Here is a 17,782-nt window from a genome sequence, read left to right as displayed (position 1 = left end):
GAAGATGTGTATGCGGAGGATCTTCACTGCCGACGTGAAGTAAACAAGAGTGTCTCTTGCTATTGGTGGAGATCAACTTGGAGCAAGTTCGACGTTTCGCCGACCAATCGGCCGGAAAATTGCTCGTTGACCGGGGTCCTACCAACCGGAAGCGCAGAACCTTCGCGCTCGAATCGGCGCACGAGACGGTGGAAAATTATCGTGTATATGCGCCGCCAAATCGACGATCGAACCGTAGTCGATAGCATTCCGCTAAGCTGAAAGACATACCTAACTACGAATTCATTCGCCCGCTCTCCTGAAAGCGATTTCAATTTAATCGTTTATAACATTTATAATATTAAAAAGAACAAAAGTGATAGAAAAACAATACATTTTAATGGATTTTGTTTTTCTACAAATAAATGGATGGAATAAATTGGATGGATTGTTTTTTTATAAATAAATAAAGGTACGAGATTATGAGAATATTAAGTCATTTTTAGCGTTAACTTAAAAATATTTAATCTATTTTTATAAATAATATTCTTTCAAAATTTTATTCGCTGTTCAAAAGATTAATTCATTCAAATCTCTTTTTAGTTATTTATATTTTTCCGATTATATTTTTCGATTATATTTATGCAGAATATATCAACTCTTACTTAATTAAAGAAGCAGTCCTGCAGCCGGACCGTGTCGAAATAGTTTCGGAAATCTCGTAAATTTCAGTAATCAAGCTTCAGATTCAACTGCCGTTAAAATAAAGTTCCCTTGAAATTCGCTGAGAACTAGGTTTTATTCCCTATTTACACTTTCGAAGTTCACTTCGCCTCTAATTTTCAATCGGCTGTAATTCAAAAACTATCGACCTCTCTGAACTTTAAAAGCGTTATTTTTCTTCACGTGCGTTCTAGTATTTGCGGTCGAGAAAAAGTTTGATAGTTCTTAAATGCCTTGCTCTCACATACATATGTAAATGATTATACATTTTTTTTTATTTTTTTGGAAAATTTTAATTCCGTTTTATGCAGAGAGAGAAAGAGAGAGAGAGAGAGAGAGAGAGAGAGAGAGAGATCACATTTTAAAACATAAAATGTGTGAAAATGAATCTGAAAAATATTTAAAAATTAAAACATTAATATTAACTGCACTCAGAGAAAAAAGTTATATCAGCAATTAGAAATTTGTATACAAATGACGCTTTAACTATGTACAATAATAAAGTTATAATAAGAACAATCAACTATATGAAAGCAATCAATTATATGAACCAAAAAAATATAGTAATATTAATCATCATTTGTAGTAAATCGCCAGATAAATCTAATCTTATTGTACATTATCAATATGTATTTTTTAAACTTATCTCAATGATATTGTGGCATTATGCTTACTTTACAAAAGTATTTATTTAAACTGGAAAAATGTTATATTCTATTTGTATGAAATTTATATAACTATGTAATTGTAGTTAAGTCGCTATTTCACTATCAATTAACAATTCACATATATATTGTTATTTTATATGACTATGATATGATATGACCGTGACTATATTTCTATTGTATTTAACTGCTACACTACTTTTGCACTTATTACTGTGAAAAATGACTACTTAAATTTCGTATTTGTCATAAATATAGTTGCCAAAGCTATTTCGTATTTCTCTCAATGCGATGAAAATATTTCGCGCCTTTCAAACGTTTACTCACGGTTATTTTTGAATACAAAATACTGGACGTGCAAAACTGAATGAACGTTTGGCCCGGCTAATATGCAGGTGCGCGTTTTTAAGACAGTTTTCCCAGCGTGGAGAGTCTGAAATACGGTCGAGTTGTTAAATCACGGTAAACTGCGCGGTATTCTTCGCGCTGACCCGCGCACACGTCGCACTGCGATCTCTGAGTATACGAAGTGGCGGCTGAAACTAATTGTAAGTAGTAAAATAAATCTCCGTCGGGTGTGGGAGGAATGGGTGGGAAAGCAAACGAGGACATTCGGAGGAATAGCGGCCGCAAACAAGCCCGGGGAAACATACACGGGACCGGTAACATCCCACCATCCGCGGAAATTACTCTGTTGAAAATCGGCGAGTGTTACGTCGCCGAAGATTAGGTGAAACGTTAAACAGTATAATAAGAGCGCGTGAACAAAATAATTTCCGCGAATTCGCCGCGAAATCGCGCGGTATCTCGCTCTCTACATCCCCGAATATCCCCGAAATATATTGTCAAATCAGAAATTATTTTCGCGTGGCGGTTAAAATTAGTTTTCGTCTGGCTTTGGTCGACGAAGTAGGTCACGTCTATCTGCAAATAGCCGAATCCGGCGCAAACGCCAATCTTAATTTACAACTAAACAGATTGTCTATTGCAAACACCTGCGGCGTATAAATCCGCAATATCCTGTCATAGAATATATGGCCTGCATGATTGCAAAATAGCTCTGAAGCTCGTCCATTTTCGCGAATATATAGAATAATTTGAAGCGTACCACTCTTGAAACGTACAAATAAATGGTTGAATCGAAATGATGAAAAGAATTTTTGTTGAATCGCATTTATTTTTCATTTAATTAATATGCGGAGATACTTCACATTTAACAGAGATATAGAAATATGTGTGCGTGTGTGTGTGTGCGCGCGCGCGCGCGCATGTATGCGTACAAATATGTTACTACACATTAAGTTAAAAATCGTAGGAATTCCAAAATATTCTCTATAGGTAGATACATTTCATGCATACATACAGTTCATGCATTTTCCAATAAATAGATACGTGACTGTTCTGTCACGGGTGAAGCTTTGTCAATACTCGCGTTACGTGTACACGCAACATTTTCATCTGAAAACGACATCAAGATACTCCTTCGTCGGAATACAGTATGCCGCGATATCCCACTTGCATTTTACTGTTCTTGACACGGTGAAACTGTATTATTCAAGTGGCCGTTTGTTGAAACAACAACGCTATACCGTCTGTTGAAATCGTTGGAAACGGTTTCCTTATTTTCGCACTCGGCCGACGTTGTAATTTTTGTTTAAGTGAACTATTTATAAATTTGTTTCGAGATACGATAATATGTAAATTGGTTTCGAGAAAGGAGGGCGGGGACGGAAATGTTTTTTTACTGCTGGTTAAAAATCGAAAAGGGGAAACGCGAGGCGGGAAATGTGTTTTTACTACCAAGCTTAATTTCCACAAACCCAAGATTTCCCCCTTTAACTCTCCGTCTCCTCAACGGAGACATGATTAGCTTCGTAAAAGAATAACATCGCACATTCTACGGGCGGAATAGCTGTATTTCCTTGAATTTTCGACACCGCGGTATTGCGGGTTTCTACGGGCAGATACACGCGATAGATCGCTTCCCGCACGCTCGAGAGAGAGCGCCGCGACGCTGATGCGCTTTCATCATGACGGTACTCAGCGGACGGAATGAATCGAAGAAGAAGCGGAGGAGGAAAAAGCGAAGGGACGCGAAAAGAGGAAAGAAGAGAAAGGAGGAAGAGAGACGAGAGGGAGCGTAACGGTACATTCTCCTCGCTGTTCATAGATGGTCCCTGCGGTGGTCAAAGGTATACCTCCACCCGCGGGATCGACCCTGGATATCTCTCGCCTCTTCGAGATGCTCGATTTTTAAAATGCCGCCGACGAGAGCGTCCCAGATCCGCGGAATCGTTTCAGGCGACTACGACGACGACGACGACGGAGATGGCGATGGGGCGTTTTCTTTCCCGCCGGGAAAGGGCAAGCGTGAAATTGTTCGGATGAGCGCGAGTGAATGATCTGGACGAGCAAATATAAATTAGATTGAAAAGTCGACTGTGAAAAATGTCCCCTTCGATTTGGGACACTGTAATAAGCGGTGATGGTGGTAATGGCCATGCGGGGCCATTGACACGTCGAGCACGGAAAAGTTTTAAATCAACGTCATCCGGGCGTCATATATCACCGTCGATGCCTGCAGTAGGTCATATGTCAAAGGAATATTTTGTTGCAGATAAACATCGCAACGTCGGCGACGTATTTATAAAAGACACCGTGCGACATGTAATTATATGCGCGGAATGGTGATTATATTACGGGCGATCGACGGGACCATGCATTGTACATAATTACATAATTAATAATACAATAGTAATAATAATGACGATTCTTACAATATTAAATATGTATATATTTCGTTATTACTGTGCCATTACCGCGATATTAATATCCTCGGATATTACGAGGGTATCGCTAAATTAAGGAAAATTTTAATTAAGGTACCGTAACGTTATGGCGATCGGCGATGAAGTGCGAAAGAAAACTTTCGAGAAGGAAAACAGGGAATTCGGTCGTTGCGCGCCGCAGAGAGGAGGCGGAGGAAAGGAAAGTGCCGGAGCTCGGTGCCGGTTGTAGGTGAAAGAGAAACGGAAGATGCACACGATCTCGTAAGAAGACGCTACTGCACGCTGGGGAACGATAACGGCGGTCGGGCGTTCCTGGGATGCACGCCAGAAACCGAATGTAAACGGCTGCGCGCTGCACAAGTTAATTAATTAAGTTGCCGCTCTTTACGTTATCGCGCCGCCGTCGATACATTATCGCATCGAGCTTGCGTACTCGCTTTCCCCGTCGAGAATTTTCGAAAAACATCTTACGAAACTACGCGTGATCTAAAAGAGAAAATTCTCCGTTAAAGAGAACCTGAGGGATCGCCAAACTTGTCGAAGAACGGAAAGATTATGGAAGATTACCGGTGCTGCGTATATAACGTATATTCCGGTATAACGACATCGTGACAATTTTATAATTAGTGGAAAATAAATGGCAATGAGAAAAAGTGTTCCGATTGTGTTTCGAAGGGATAAAAAAGTTTTGCTACAGCTCGCGGAAATGGAATTACTTTACGTTTTTTTTTTTTTTTTTTTTTTTTTTTTCCTTAAAAAGCGGCGCAATAATGCAGATCTTTTGATTACTGCCAGGTTTTCAAACCACGGCAAAGGACAATGCCACGATGCATATTGCATTATGTGCTGTATTGTATGCACGGGCGCTTTCTAAGGGAAAATCCTCGAAGATGCGACGGACAATTTCGAAACTTTCGCTATTATGTGTTTTTTTTTTTTTTTTTTTATTCATAATCGGCGCGACGTTCTCGAATTACCTCATCGCTCTTCGAAAGCGATATTTATCACGGCGACGGTTTAATCTTTCTCGAGTAATTGGGAGATTGCAATTGGTCACTCGGTATCTCACATTTTGTTTTAATTCGAGGATAACAGAACCAACGACAGATCTGTGCTGCGTTTTTAACGCTGTGTCTATATATATATCCTTCGGTAAATATTTTCCAACATTCGGTGACATTCGACGCATCTCGAATACATTGACATACGATCACCGCCAGTCACGTTGAAAACGATTTTTTACTTACTCGATATTGCATAGTGATTGAGTATCGTTAACTGTCAATATTTGGTCAAGATATTGTAGTATTTTCGCCTATCATGTTTTGCGTGATACATGTGTATCGCTTTATCTTTTACCGCAACAATTTTACAGCGCTTTAGCTCTTTTATGAGACAAACACGTTCGGGAAATTACGTTTATCTTTATTAAAATTTCTTAAATCATAATTTTTTACTACTTTTTTTTTTATGTTTCTCTTCTTTCTCGTCGCTCTTTTTTTTAATCCTCTTTTTTTAATCGCTCTATCGTCGATTTCCTACGCTCGCGATACCTTTCAGTTTCGCGCTCCAGAGGCATGCCACGCATGGGCTATTTAGCGCCCCATCTTCCGATATATATATGTGTGTGTGTGTGTGTGTGTGTGTGTGTGTGTGTGTGTTTTTATATATACTCGATACGGATATCAGCGAGGGTAGTCGTCGGCGGTTGGCGGATCGTATCGTATCGTGATTCGCCTGGAAAACTGACATCGATCAATCATATCGCAGACGAGTGTCGGTTTCCACGAAGCCGCCCCTGACGTTCGTCACGTTTTATTACAATACTTTTATACGCTCGAATGTGCATGCGGCTCAGTTACGGGAAATTTTTCGTAAAAAGATCACTCCGGCATCCCGCACCGACAAATCATGGTCCACGGTGAGTAATGAAATTTGGGCGTCGCGAAGACGTGTATTTCGCCGGGGAAAATAATTCTCGACGGTCTAAAAGCATGCCTGAATATTTAAGGAATCGTAATTTTCTTGTACCGAGTCTTGCTACAATTTGCCTATTTTTCCACATCCGTTCTGAAATAGCGACTTGAAACTTTTAACACTTTGACCTGCTTCTTACAATGGTCTCTTTGTAAATTGATGTAACTCTACTCTAGAAAATGTGCTTTCTTATTTCGATGATCAGCAAGAACAGTTTTACATGTTCTACATATTCGCATATATTCGCATAACTGCATTTACGTAATTTCAATGAGCATAAAAATTATCAACATGATGGTAAAAGTATCGAAAATAAAATCTCACGATTTAAATTTTATGATAGTATATTCGATATTTATGACACATTAGCCGAGAAATACGATTCATAAAAGCCGTAGTTGCATTTCGAGCTCGACCATCAAGAGCCTTCGTAATTTAACGGATTACAAATTTATTCGAGTTCTCAGACTTGTTTGACAGAAATAAACGGATGTTCATGAAATAACTGAGAATTATCGTATCTCTTTAATACGATTAAATGATAATTTCCCTTCGCGCAAACTTATGCGTTCTGCCGTAAACGGAGACACGTCGTTCTTTCTTCCGCCGGCCGCTCGGCGAACGTCAGGACAAGCGCAATTAAATTGAATCCGGCAAAAAAATTCATCCGTAATGCCATCCGCGAAATCCCCGGACGCGATCGCGGAAACTAGTTTCGCGAGAGACGAGCTATCGAGAAGTAATATAAACTTTATATCCCTCTTCACGGGCAGGGAACTCGTAAGACAAATATATGTCGAGATCGTCGTTTCCGGTTCGCGCAACGGCTTACGACGCGACGGTGCTCTACGGGGTTACAATGTAAACATATATCGCCAGGATGTATACAGATATGAACTTATACGCGGCGTGTCTATACGCGTGTATATGTACACACATATATATGTATATGTACATATTGTGTGTGTATATATATATATATATATATATATATATATATATATATATATATATATGTAGGCGCGCGTGGAGCAGTTGAGTTTCCAGATTCCGCCGTAAAGGCAGGCGGCCGTCGTAAAAGAATTGCGTTAAACTTAACGTGCGGCCGTTAAGAAATGTCTTGATAAAATAAAATCTTAATCCCGTGCCATCCATGGGGGAGATTTAGGTTCCTTTTCCCCTTTTCCGCCCTAGCCGCCGCCGCCATTCTGGACAGAAAGGGCATGTCGTACTCCCATTTTCTCGAGATCAGCCTTAACGGTTCACTGGACCGACTATTAAGCGTATCTTCGTGCGCCTAATCCTTTCAGATCCAAATTTTTATTTGTTCGTGGAAGATTCTTATTTTTACAGCCTAAGAGGCGGAGGAGGGGGGGGAGTGGGGGAACTAAACGGCGTTGTTCACAATGAGATATTTCCCCTTCCCTTCGTTCCTCCTGCTAAATTATCTTCCTTTTATAATCCCAACGACCATAGCAAGTCAGATAGTCTCGGCATTGTGAAATTTGACTTCGTCACGGTAGATTTAAGTTTAAACAACTCTGTCCACTTTTAAAGTAAAGTTCAACTCCTACTCGTCGTCCTCTTTTAATTCTTCCGATGATTCTAACACACTTCTGTACGTTTTTTCCTTTTCAGCAAGAACGGATACGTATGCGTCATGTTCCACAAGAGGGACGAGCACGTAATAGAGATGCAACTGTCGGAATGGGGCCAGCAGCCCGACGACATATGCAACTCGAGCACGTTCAACTCGCACACGATGCCGTACACGACGTTCATCAGTAAGTAAATTCTGATCCCCTAATCGAATTACGCATTGCAATATCACGTCGCGGCAGTAAAGTAACTAATTGGGCTTTAATGCGGGGTGTCAACTTTCCCCGAGCGAATGTAATATACGCAAATTTGATTATGTTTAACAGTGCTCAGTTGACGGATCGTGTTATATGTTTGTTACTGCAGTTTCAATTAACGCAGTTAAACGCGACCTCGATCCCGTCCCCGTTAATACATCCCCGGCATTTTTGCTTTGTCGGTATTACAACCGTAATTAATCGGGCAAATTAATTTGCCGATATCCCGATATGAGGCGGCTCGCAAATTAACTTGCGATTTCTTTTAGGAGTTGTCAAAGGAGTTGTAAACTCCCTTTCCCTCCCGCTTTTCCTCTCTATCTCTTCCTCGCACTCTCTCTACCTCCCTTCAAAGCGAGTCGTGCCTTGTCGTTCGATTCATATTTGCGGTTTTCTTAATTTTCCACTCGTCTCTCGACGCAAACGGAAAATGCGATAAAGCGCGCGAAGTAATACCGTATTCGAACTTTCCGCGAGAGCGTGAAATTTCTTTACGATTCGCGGAAGATCCATTGCCGACGATGTAACGGGATCGTGAAATAGTATGCCCATTTCTTTTTCGCCGTAAGCCAAGATTAAGTAGATTGGAAATTCGGCCGCGCCCGTTGCGGCCGCCGGAAATCGGTATCAGAAGCGTTCGCTCGAAGGTGATTTCGGGCCTCGCGTCGTCCGCCGCGCGCCGGCGCTTTGGTGTTCAATTCGACCCCTCCGTTTTTCTTCCGATTCATTGACCGCGTTCCCTGGTTCGTCTCGATCTTATCTAGAGTTACTGACAGGAGATAAGCGAGTCGAGAGAGATCTGTGCGTCAAAACACAAAACGAGAACTCACGATACTACATTTCGTTCGGCGAAATGTGTTTACGAACGTCCTGCCATTGTTTTTAAATTCAACGCGTATGAAATAGTCAGTTTTGCATATTTATTTAGGTATTTATTCGCGCCGGATTTCTCACCCGGGAATTCGTATTATCGATGAAAGTATATCACGCCACGTGCGATGTCGCGCTGTTTGCAAACTCCTGCGAACTCTCTGCTGACTAGCCAGACGTCCGACGCTTCACACGGAGAATTTGGAATAAAACGTGATTCGCGGTCTAACGAATGAGCGCCCTGTTTAGCTTCTAAACTCAATTTTAGACATCGATCCGTGAGCCCGACGACGTCGGGATGTACTGCGGTCTCACGGACAATTCACTCAGATGCACACACTCGGGCTCGTGATTTGTCTCGACGTTACGGTGCCTTCTCTGGTCCTGATATACGGATTCGACGTACGGAGTATACCGTCCAGATATAGAAATAAATAGACAAATAAATAAACGGACGGTGTGTCCCGAATACCGCGCATTTCGCTTCATCCGCGCGAGGTCCCGCGATCAATTCCGCGAAGTCGATTTTTCTCCCGCGAAGCCTCGACGAAAGTAACCTTCCAACGTTCGACTTTAAACACTTTTGTAACTAAATCCGCAACTTAAAAAGTCTTTTAAAGTGAAAAGTCTACTTAAAATTAAACGAGAAATAAAGTTTCGTTATCTGTTTTTGCCTCAAAGGCTGTTTCGTGAAATTTCCCAGGTTCACTGCTGCAGCAAGAATGATTGATGCCTCGACATTATTGCGAAGGATAAATCTACTCGAAATCTGTCCAAGAATCTGTACGTGAAAGGTACTTCGGAGGGCTTGTACTATGTACCCCGTGATGGAAGTACCTATATGCCGGCGGGAGAAGCGCCGCCGAACGCGGGCGAGAAGTTCGCAAAATGGCGGAGTTTAACAATCAATTCGCGAAGCGTGGGTTTATGAGCGCATAAAGGATCATATGCCGGATCTGTCGTAAAGTCTCTCTCGTAGACTCGTAGACTCGCCTTTCAGTTTCTCCTTAGCCGATTCCAGCAACGTTGACGAGGAGAGAGAGGGAGAGGGGGGGGGGAGAGAAAGAGAGAGAGAGAGAGTGAGGCGGGGACCGTTCCGCCGCGGCACCGCCGGTGCGGAATTTATCGTGCCGACATTCGCACTCGTCTTCTCTTTTGTGTGTCGCAGCACGCTCTCGGTGTAGATACATGTGTGTGTTACCACCGAGAATCTGAGAATTGTACCGTGTGAAAACGTCTCTCCTAAGCTTTTTCAGGATATAACAAGACCGCGATATTAACGTCATCCTCTTTCGCAGCTTTAAGAATATTAATTTCTATATATATATATATATATATATATATATATATATATACCCACCTTTCTCCCCTCCCCCTACATTAATTTCAAGATTTGTATTAAATAGTACGGTGCTTTTATTGCACAAAATATTTCACATTTAATCTCCGAGCTTGTTTTCTTAATTTTAACGAGGGACACTTTGATCAGCTTGAGATTTAATTAAAATCGAGTAGACTTTTCCTTCAAATACCTCTACGATTAATGCTGTATTAATTACTTCAATTACTTAAACAAACTTAATAATGACACTTTTGTAAACGTGTTACGCTCCTATCTCCTGCTATCGCGCTGCTCAACCGGAAAACTTGTCGCCGGTTGGAAAATCCTGGTATAAAGTAAGCACGGAGTTTCCTCCTGACTTTTAGTTCCGGGCCGAACTAGTGGTTGAAGTAGCAAATATAAAACCGCGGTGAAGAGACAAATATAAAAGCAGAACTCTTGCGTCGAACTTCTTGAATGGATCGCTTCGAGAAACTCGCTGTTCTGACGTTGAGCACAATGAACAGCGGGTCTCACTTCGACGCGGATCGTGTTGCGCTAATTTCCTCTAAGAACAAAGTGGAACACGTTTTACCTTGGCGTATGGAACGCGTCGATCTGCGTGTCGGTCGCATATCAAATTGCTCGGCTAAAAGTTACACGGCAATGTAAGCAGCGATCCTCCTTGCTGCTTGATCGCGTAAAAGTTAATGGCCATACTTTCCACGTGAGAGAACTTACAAACAATCTATTTATATTTCGCTGTCCTTTTCCGATGCAATACGATGCATTATTTCAGATCAATTAAAAATACTTATTATTAAATTAAATTTTAAATATAAATATTAAGTCCATTAAATTTTTAAAACAAAATAATAAACTATAATATAAATGTATTTTAAAAAAACATATATATATATATATATATATATATATATATACTTTTTAAATGAAATATAATTAAGATAAAATATTTTATAATAAAATAATTTTTAAAATATCAAAATTGGCAAACAAATCGAGCCAATCGTTAAACGCAGACCGTGATTTAATTAAGATAGCACAGGGAAATAAATAATTTTTATGCTCTTTCAGCATCCGACCCGATGACCAGGCAATGTCCCAATCTCGGTCGCTACGAGATTGTGTCGTTGTTTCGGCCACCGAACGCCGACAACGTCGAAAACGTATTGACCGTCGATGGCGAGCAGAACGTTGCTAACGCAGCGGAGGTGCACGACGTGAGAGTGCCCTCGACAGCATTCCCAAGCCAGTGCCACCACGGTAGTGTACGTAGATTGGACATCGGTTGCAGGACACCCGATCGTATGGAGTTCGCCACGTCTTGCAGCGACGAGGCGTTATCCGGTAAGGATTATCCCATTTGCTCGTTATTGCTTCTCACGAATGTGCTTTATTTTATTTTGTAGAATATTTCCTAGATATTTAGAAACAATAGTGCACAATAAAATAGCGAAATTAAATAAACCAATAAAATTACAATAATACAAAGTTATAGTACAGCACAATAAAATAAATGAATAAATAAAATTACAATTGCAGTTACAATAAAATGAAGAATAAAATTTTATTTATATTAGTTTTTTGCACAACAAAAATAACTACTCGATGAAATCCTTGGATCTTTTTATCGCGCAAAATGGTGAAATAATAATTTCACAATTTGGACAAATAATTGTAAAAAATATTATCTCTTGTTCTAGAATTAGTCCCTTGTTTAGAATTGTGAATTGAGTTGACACTGAAGTATAGCCGCGTTTTCAGCGATTTATTTCGTACGGCAGCATTTATGCGCTATAAAGATTCTTTTTGTTGAAAATCTTTCACTTAACCGAGGAAAGTTAACTAAAGGAAATTAACCAAAGAGATGTCCGATAAGCGACAAGAAGGATTTCATTCATGACAGACGACGAGCTTCGAAAGCGTTCGCAAAACTTTGACGGATTCTCGACGTGTGACGTGGGTCGGACATGGATAGCAGACAAAGTCGTCGTCGTTATCGTCATTCTTGAATCTTCTTTGCTTCTCTTATCCGCAGTTCTATGAACTATAACGGATTTAGAAAAAGAAAAAAACCTTCCGAAGAACATCGACAACGTAAACGGTTCGAAAAACTCGAGATAATCATTGCCGTTCGTTGTCTCCGGCGAAGTATTCGGAGAAGCTTGGTAGTTCAGCAGAATGTTCAGCGTCCGGGATGTTCAAGAGAAAGGGAAGGAGAGAGGGAGAGAGGGAGAGGGGAGGAAGGGAAAGAGAAGACTCGACACGGGTTGGAGCACGTCTGCCCGGAACATCTTATCGGATTACCCGCACTTCCTTCTCGTCTCGTCCCATCCTAGTTCGCGTAAAGTTATCACAAGTGGTGATAGTTAGTTTGCGGAAAGGCAGCGGGCGTCACGGTTGCCGGGAATATAGCGCTTGCTTACGGCTGCGCTAACTTCGTGCACTTCGTTTGACTCCATACATAAAAATTGACACGTCGCCTTGCCCCCTGTTCTTTCGCCCTTCGTCGGCTAACTGTCGCCGTATGACTCGCTCGGTCATTCGGATTTGCAACTTCGCGCGAGACCGGGGGACTTTCTCCGTTCTCCGCTATACATATTTATAAAATTCAACAAAATAATAAATTAGCCACGCTTTAAAGCAGTTGTTATTACGGAGATCCATTAATTTTGACGAGATATATCCATTTACGCATTTATATATCAATCAAAATAATCTATTGTATTGGGTTCTCCTATTTTAGCATCTCTCTCTTTATACATATGTACACACACACACACACACACACACACACACACACACACACACACACACACACACACACACACACACACACACAAAGAGAGTATATTATATATATCAATGTCAGTGTAAGCCGCGTATTCAGCTCGACAACAACGGTAATAATAATAATAATAATAATAATAATAATAATAAAGTGATCCCAAAATAATTTAGGGATGATTTCCAAATTAACTGGATTTCTGGAAAGATAGAAGGCGGATTAAATCCTTTGTGAAACAAACGATACGGATGCGCAGCGCGTGCGAAGCCGATGGTGTCTCTCTGTAATCCGCGAGAACGTTGATACGTTACAGAACTCGGAATGGAGAAGTAGTGAGAGAGAGAGAGAGAGAGAGAGAGAGAGAGAGAGAGAGAGGGAGAGAGGAAAGCGTTTCGTAGCCAGGAATTATTTTAGTGGCGCGAGTTACCAGGACATGTTGACACAACCGAGGATTTAGGCACTCGAGACCCGTGCCTCGCGGCTGTCGACATGGGATTGTATTCTGAGACATAGGTACCAGCGACGATGAGGACGAGGACAACGCAATGAGAAGGCAGAATGGCCATTAAGACTTCGTATAAACAGCTTGGTGCACTTGGTTCGTGGCTTAGAGCGACATCGGGCATCGCGACTTCTCGAGTACGATCGTTAATCTCGTTGTACCACCGAGTCTTATCCGTCCTCGTCAAAATCAGAATCGTTCCTCCAGATAGGAAAACGATGACGGGAACATGTGTTTTAATTTCATGGACTTCCTTGACTTATTATATCATTTCAGAATTCCCGATGAAATTAAAAAATTGCGTTTTGAAACTTGTCATGATAATGATGATGACTCACTTTTAACGTTCACGTAAATGTTTTTTAAATCGCGAGAAATTTATGTTACAAAATAAAATTAACTATTTCGTCATTTCAAGAGATAATATTAATCACCATCATTAATTCTATAATGTCTAATGGATAGGCGTATTTATTAGGCGTATAATGATTGATTATACAAAAAGTATTTTTTTAATTATTTTGATAAGGTGTTTTTTATAGATTTTTGAATGCTGAAAAGTTTGCGATGCCGCAAGCCAAATTTTTCCAGCACTATTATTTTTTCAGATTTCCAGAATAATTGAGATTTAATATGCAAAAATGTTTTTTTTTACGATATTTGAAGATTTTTTTTATAAAAAGTTAACGATATCTTGAAATTCTGATCAGAAGTCACGAATGTATTGTTTATCTTCTATAAAATATATTTTTTTAAATTTGATATTTTTCTTATTTTTCTTATTTTTTAGTAATGTTATGAAGACTTTTATTATAAGATTTTGCTAAAATAGTACACACTTTTGCTATTTTAATAAAACTCTGTATTAAAAGTTTTCATAACATAGCTAAAATATAAAAAATCAAATTTAAAAAAAATACATTTTATAGAGGATGAGCAATACATTATAACTTTTGATCAGAATTTCAAGCTACCGTTAACCTTTTTTATAAAAAAAAGCCTTCAAATCCATGCTAAAAAAGGCATCGATACTCAAATATATCGAAGTTATTGTTGTTTTTTTGCGATGTCGATTGGACCTCTCATTGTGCTTACTTCGCGAACGTCTGTCATCGCGAAGATCCATTTGACAATTGTATGGTAACAAAGGATTAATAATGTAACAATATTATATAATTTTTGCTTCTGTTTAAAAAGATAAATAGCATATACGCAGCGCACGTAAATGAAAAAAGAAAATTAATTAATAAATAAAACAGCAGTACCAAGAAATATAAGCAACAAGAATAAATAGAAAGAGAAAATTTAAAAAAGTTGAGCAGAACCACGATTGTAAACATTAAACAATCAAATTTATGAAATAAAAAAATAATTAAAGTTTCAGTAATATAGTTATAATCAATTATGGATGTAATATATACTCGTAAAGTATATAAATAAGTTATATTATAATTATATAAGTGGCGTCGTTTTATTACGTTTCTTATGCATACTTTTTTGAATAAAAAACGTAATGCAAATTTAACATTTTTGCAAATTTTAATATTTTTTTATTAATGATTTTTCTCTATATTACAATGTATTATAAGTTTCTTTTATTTTTTACTATAGATACATGGTTTTTTACTATAGATACAGATTATCCCAGTTAAATAATGGATGGCTACGGATGGCTTCAGAAGAAAAAGCAGCTTTGCAACTGTCGTAAAATCCTTTAATATGATTAGTTTATACATTAGATCCATGAAGAACTATGGCAAAAACCAATCATATCAATGATTTTTACAATAGTTGCGAAGCTGCTTTCTCTGCTGAACGCAGCCAATGCATTTTGATATCTCTTGAACAATATATTAAAAAAAAAAAAAATGTTTCATATAAAAATTGATAGGATTTCGAGGAGGCTATGATTGTGGTATTGGATGGAGGATATGATTGTGATATTGATTTATTTGCAGGTGACGCCACTGTCGAATTTTTTATGGTCGCCATTTTTTTAATGGATTATACATTTTTTACTACCTGGTATGATTCCTCTATTTATTTTGAATAAAAAAATAATATTAAGGTACAAATGTCAAAAAATCAATAGTTTACGAGATATTTTATATTTTATTCTGGCATAATTCGGTCACCCTGTATACATATGATATGTCATGATAAGAATGTATCTATTCAACATAAACATTTGCGGAACATGAAATGAAAAAGATTCATCTTTACTTCATGCTCCTACGTCTATTTTTTGAGAAGTTATAGCATTTTAAAAATCCGTACGTGCGCATCATGAAAAAACACTGCGCGCATTTTTTGCTTGGATGTTCACACTTTTTTTTCCTCCCCAAAAAAGAGTAAAAACACATGTAATACAAGCGCTATGAAATACGATACGCCACCACCGTGAAAATGTACGCATGCATCATTTACCGAATAGATCAGATAGATCATTATTGCGGTCGATATTGTCAGTATCTTAATAATGTAAGGGTATAATCATAGTTTTTTCTCCTTTTGTTTAAAAAGATAAATAGCGCGCGCGCATCTATAGCGTCTAGTATCATAAAAAAGCCATTTTTTTGCATGTTAAACCTCAATTATTTTGGAAAGCTGATACGCTGGAAAAATTTGGCTCGCGGCCAAATCGTTTTCAGCTTCCAAAAAATCCACAAGAAACCACCTTCTAGTTCAAAATAATAATTTTTTGCCGTGAAAATCAGCGTTTTTATCGAGGGCAAATCGAATTCTCCTCGAGAATTTATCATATTTGTAGTCAGTGAACAACAGGTAGAAAATTCTACATTTATTTTGATACATCAATGTCTCGCTTACCACATTTAGTTTTTACGGTTGATAGGTGCCACCGTCCGTCGTTGAACACGATGCGCGGTTTCGCGTTTCCTCTTTACGTGAAGTCACGAGCTGTCGGGCGGCCGCAGTAAATTCTCATCTTACTATCTCGCAAGTACGATCGGGTATCGTCGCTCGAAACATCACTGATATCGATGTGTCGGAAGGATTTACGGCCCTCGTTTATTCCTCTTCCGTTCTCGCGCGCATTGTTACGGCCGGAAGGCGGAGGAGCAAGTGCCGTAAAAATGATGACATAAAAGTAGCTTTCCGGGCGATCGAATCGCATTTTTTTCCGTCCTTCGTCGGACACGTTAATTGAATGGTTGAGGGATTATAGTTATCTCGTCCCCCATGAAGTAAAATCATCGTGAAAAGTTACGAGCGATAAATTCAAGCGTATATTTCGATGAAACAATTCGTTTTCACAATTAATCGTTCGAAATAGAATATTAACGTAATTCAGATATCAAGTATTATGGTTTCATTTATTTGTATTCGATATTTTTGCTCTTTAACGGTTTTTTTTCTTTTTTATAATCATTTCTTATAATTATGAAAACGACGTTATAAGTAACGTCTTATAAAATTTCTTGATACACGAGCTGTTCTTTTTTTTTTTTTAAATCCACGATAATATCCACAAATAGAAAAGATGTCAGTCCCTTTTAAAGTCGACGGACAAGCTCTTGGGCAGTGACGAAGGTAATATCAAGTCTCATTAACAAGTTATGACCTTTTTCCATCTGCTCCGTCAAATTTGCTCCGTGCGGTTTAGCATATTATTGTCGTCGGTTCTTTAAACGGTCTTGAAAAAAACTTTTCCTATATACCATGGTGGCCAAAGTTACGGCGGCCATAATCTCGCTCTGCTTCGCAGTACTTTAAGAAATCGAGAAGTTTAATACGACTTTGCGCGCGATGTTTTTTAGCACGCTGAAAATAAAAATAATAATAATAATATTCCGCGGAACAACACGCTGCCATTTCTTTATCTTCTCCCCCTCCCCTCTTTTCATCGGAGCTCTCGCTCTGCTCACACACAGTTGATGCCGTTTTCAGAGTACTTATGCCACGGAACTTGGGTGGAGAACGACACTGCTTACTTGGTGGCCAGCACTGACGTCGGACGTTACTGCCTCGTTTACAGCGCGTCCGCCGCGACGACAGGAAGTCGTGAACTCTCGGTGACGGGCCATCTCGCTTCCTGTCCGAGGGCCTCTCATCGCCACCCAGTCTCGTGGCAGGTGAACCTCACGTCGTACGGTGAGCATTGTTCATTCTGAACGTAACACGCGATTCCACTTGGAATTTCGCTCTTTGTTAAATTGCTCATAATAACTGTTTCGCCTTTTCCCCCCTTTTGTTTTACATATAGATATACATACATAGATGAAGAAAATAAGAAACGATGGAAATATAGAATTAATGATAACATAATTTC

At 39.3% G+C, this 17,782-nt stretch overlaps 1 protein-coding gene across 1 annotated transcript in view; it reads left to right on the top strand.

Moving 5' to 3' along the window:
• LOC105429350 (uncharacterized) overlaps positions 1–17,782 on the top strand; it is a 225,331-nt gene that overhangs the window by 204,872 nt on the left and 2,677 nt on the right. Inside the window, exons 9-11 of the mRNA XM_089074417.1 lie at positions 7,772–7,917; positions 11,276–11,548; positions 17,401–17,604. Of these exons, the coding sequence (XP_088930543.1) occupies positions 7,772–7,917; positions 11,276–11,548; positions 17,401–17,604 (623 nt within the window). The remainder of the gene's footprint in view (positions 1–7,771; positions 7,918–11,275; positions 11,549–17,400; positions 17,605–17,782) is intronic.

Source organism: Pogonomyrmex barbatus, unplaced genomic scaffold (genome assembly GCF_055798465.1).
Source record: "Pogonomyrmex barbatus isolate J1 unplaced genomic scaffold, ASM5579846v1 scaffold17, whole genome shotgun sequence".
Classification (NCBI taxonomy): Eukaryota; Metazoa; Arthropoda; class Insecta; order Hymenoptera; family Formicidae; genus Pogonomyrmex; species Pogonomyrmex barbatus.
Note: the sequence above shows the minus strand (reverse complement) of the source record. Positions and strands in the feature narration are given on the sequence as shown.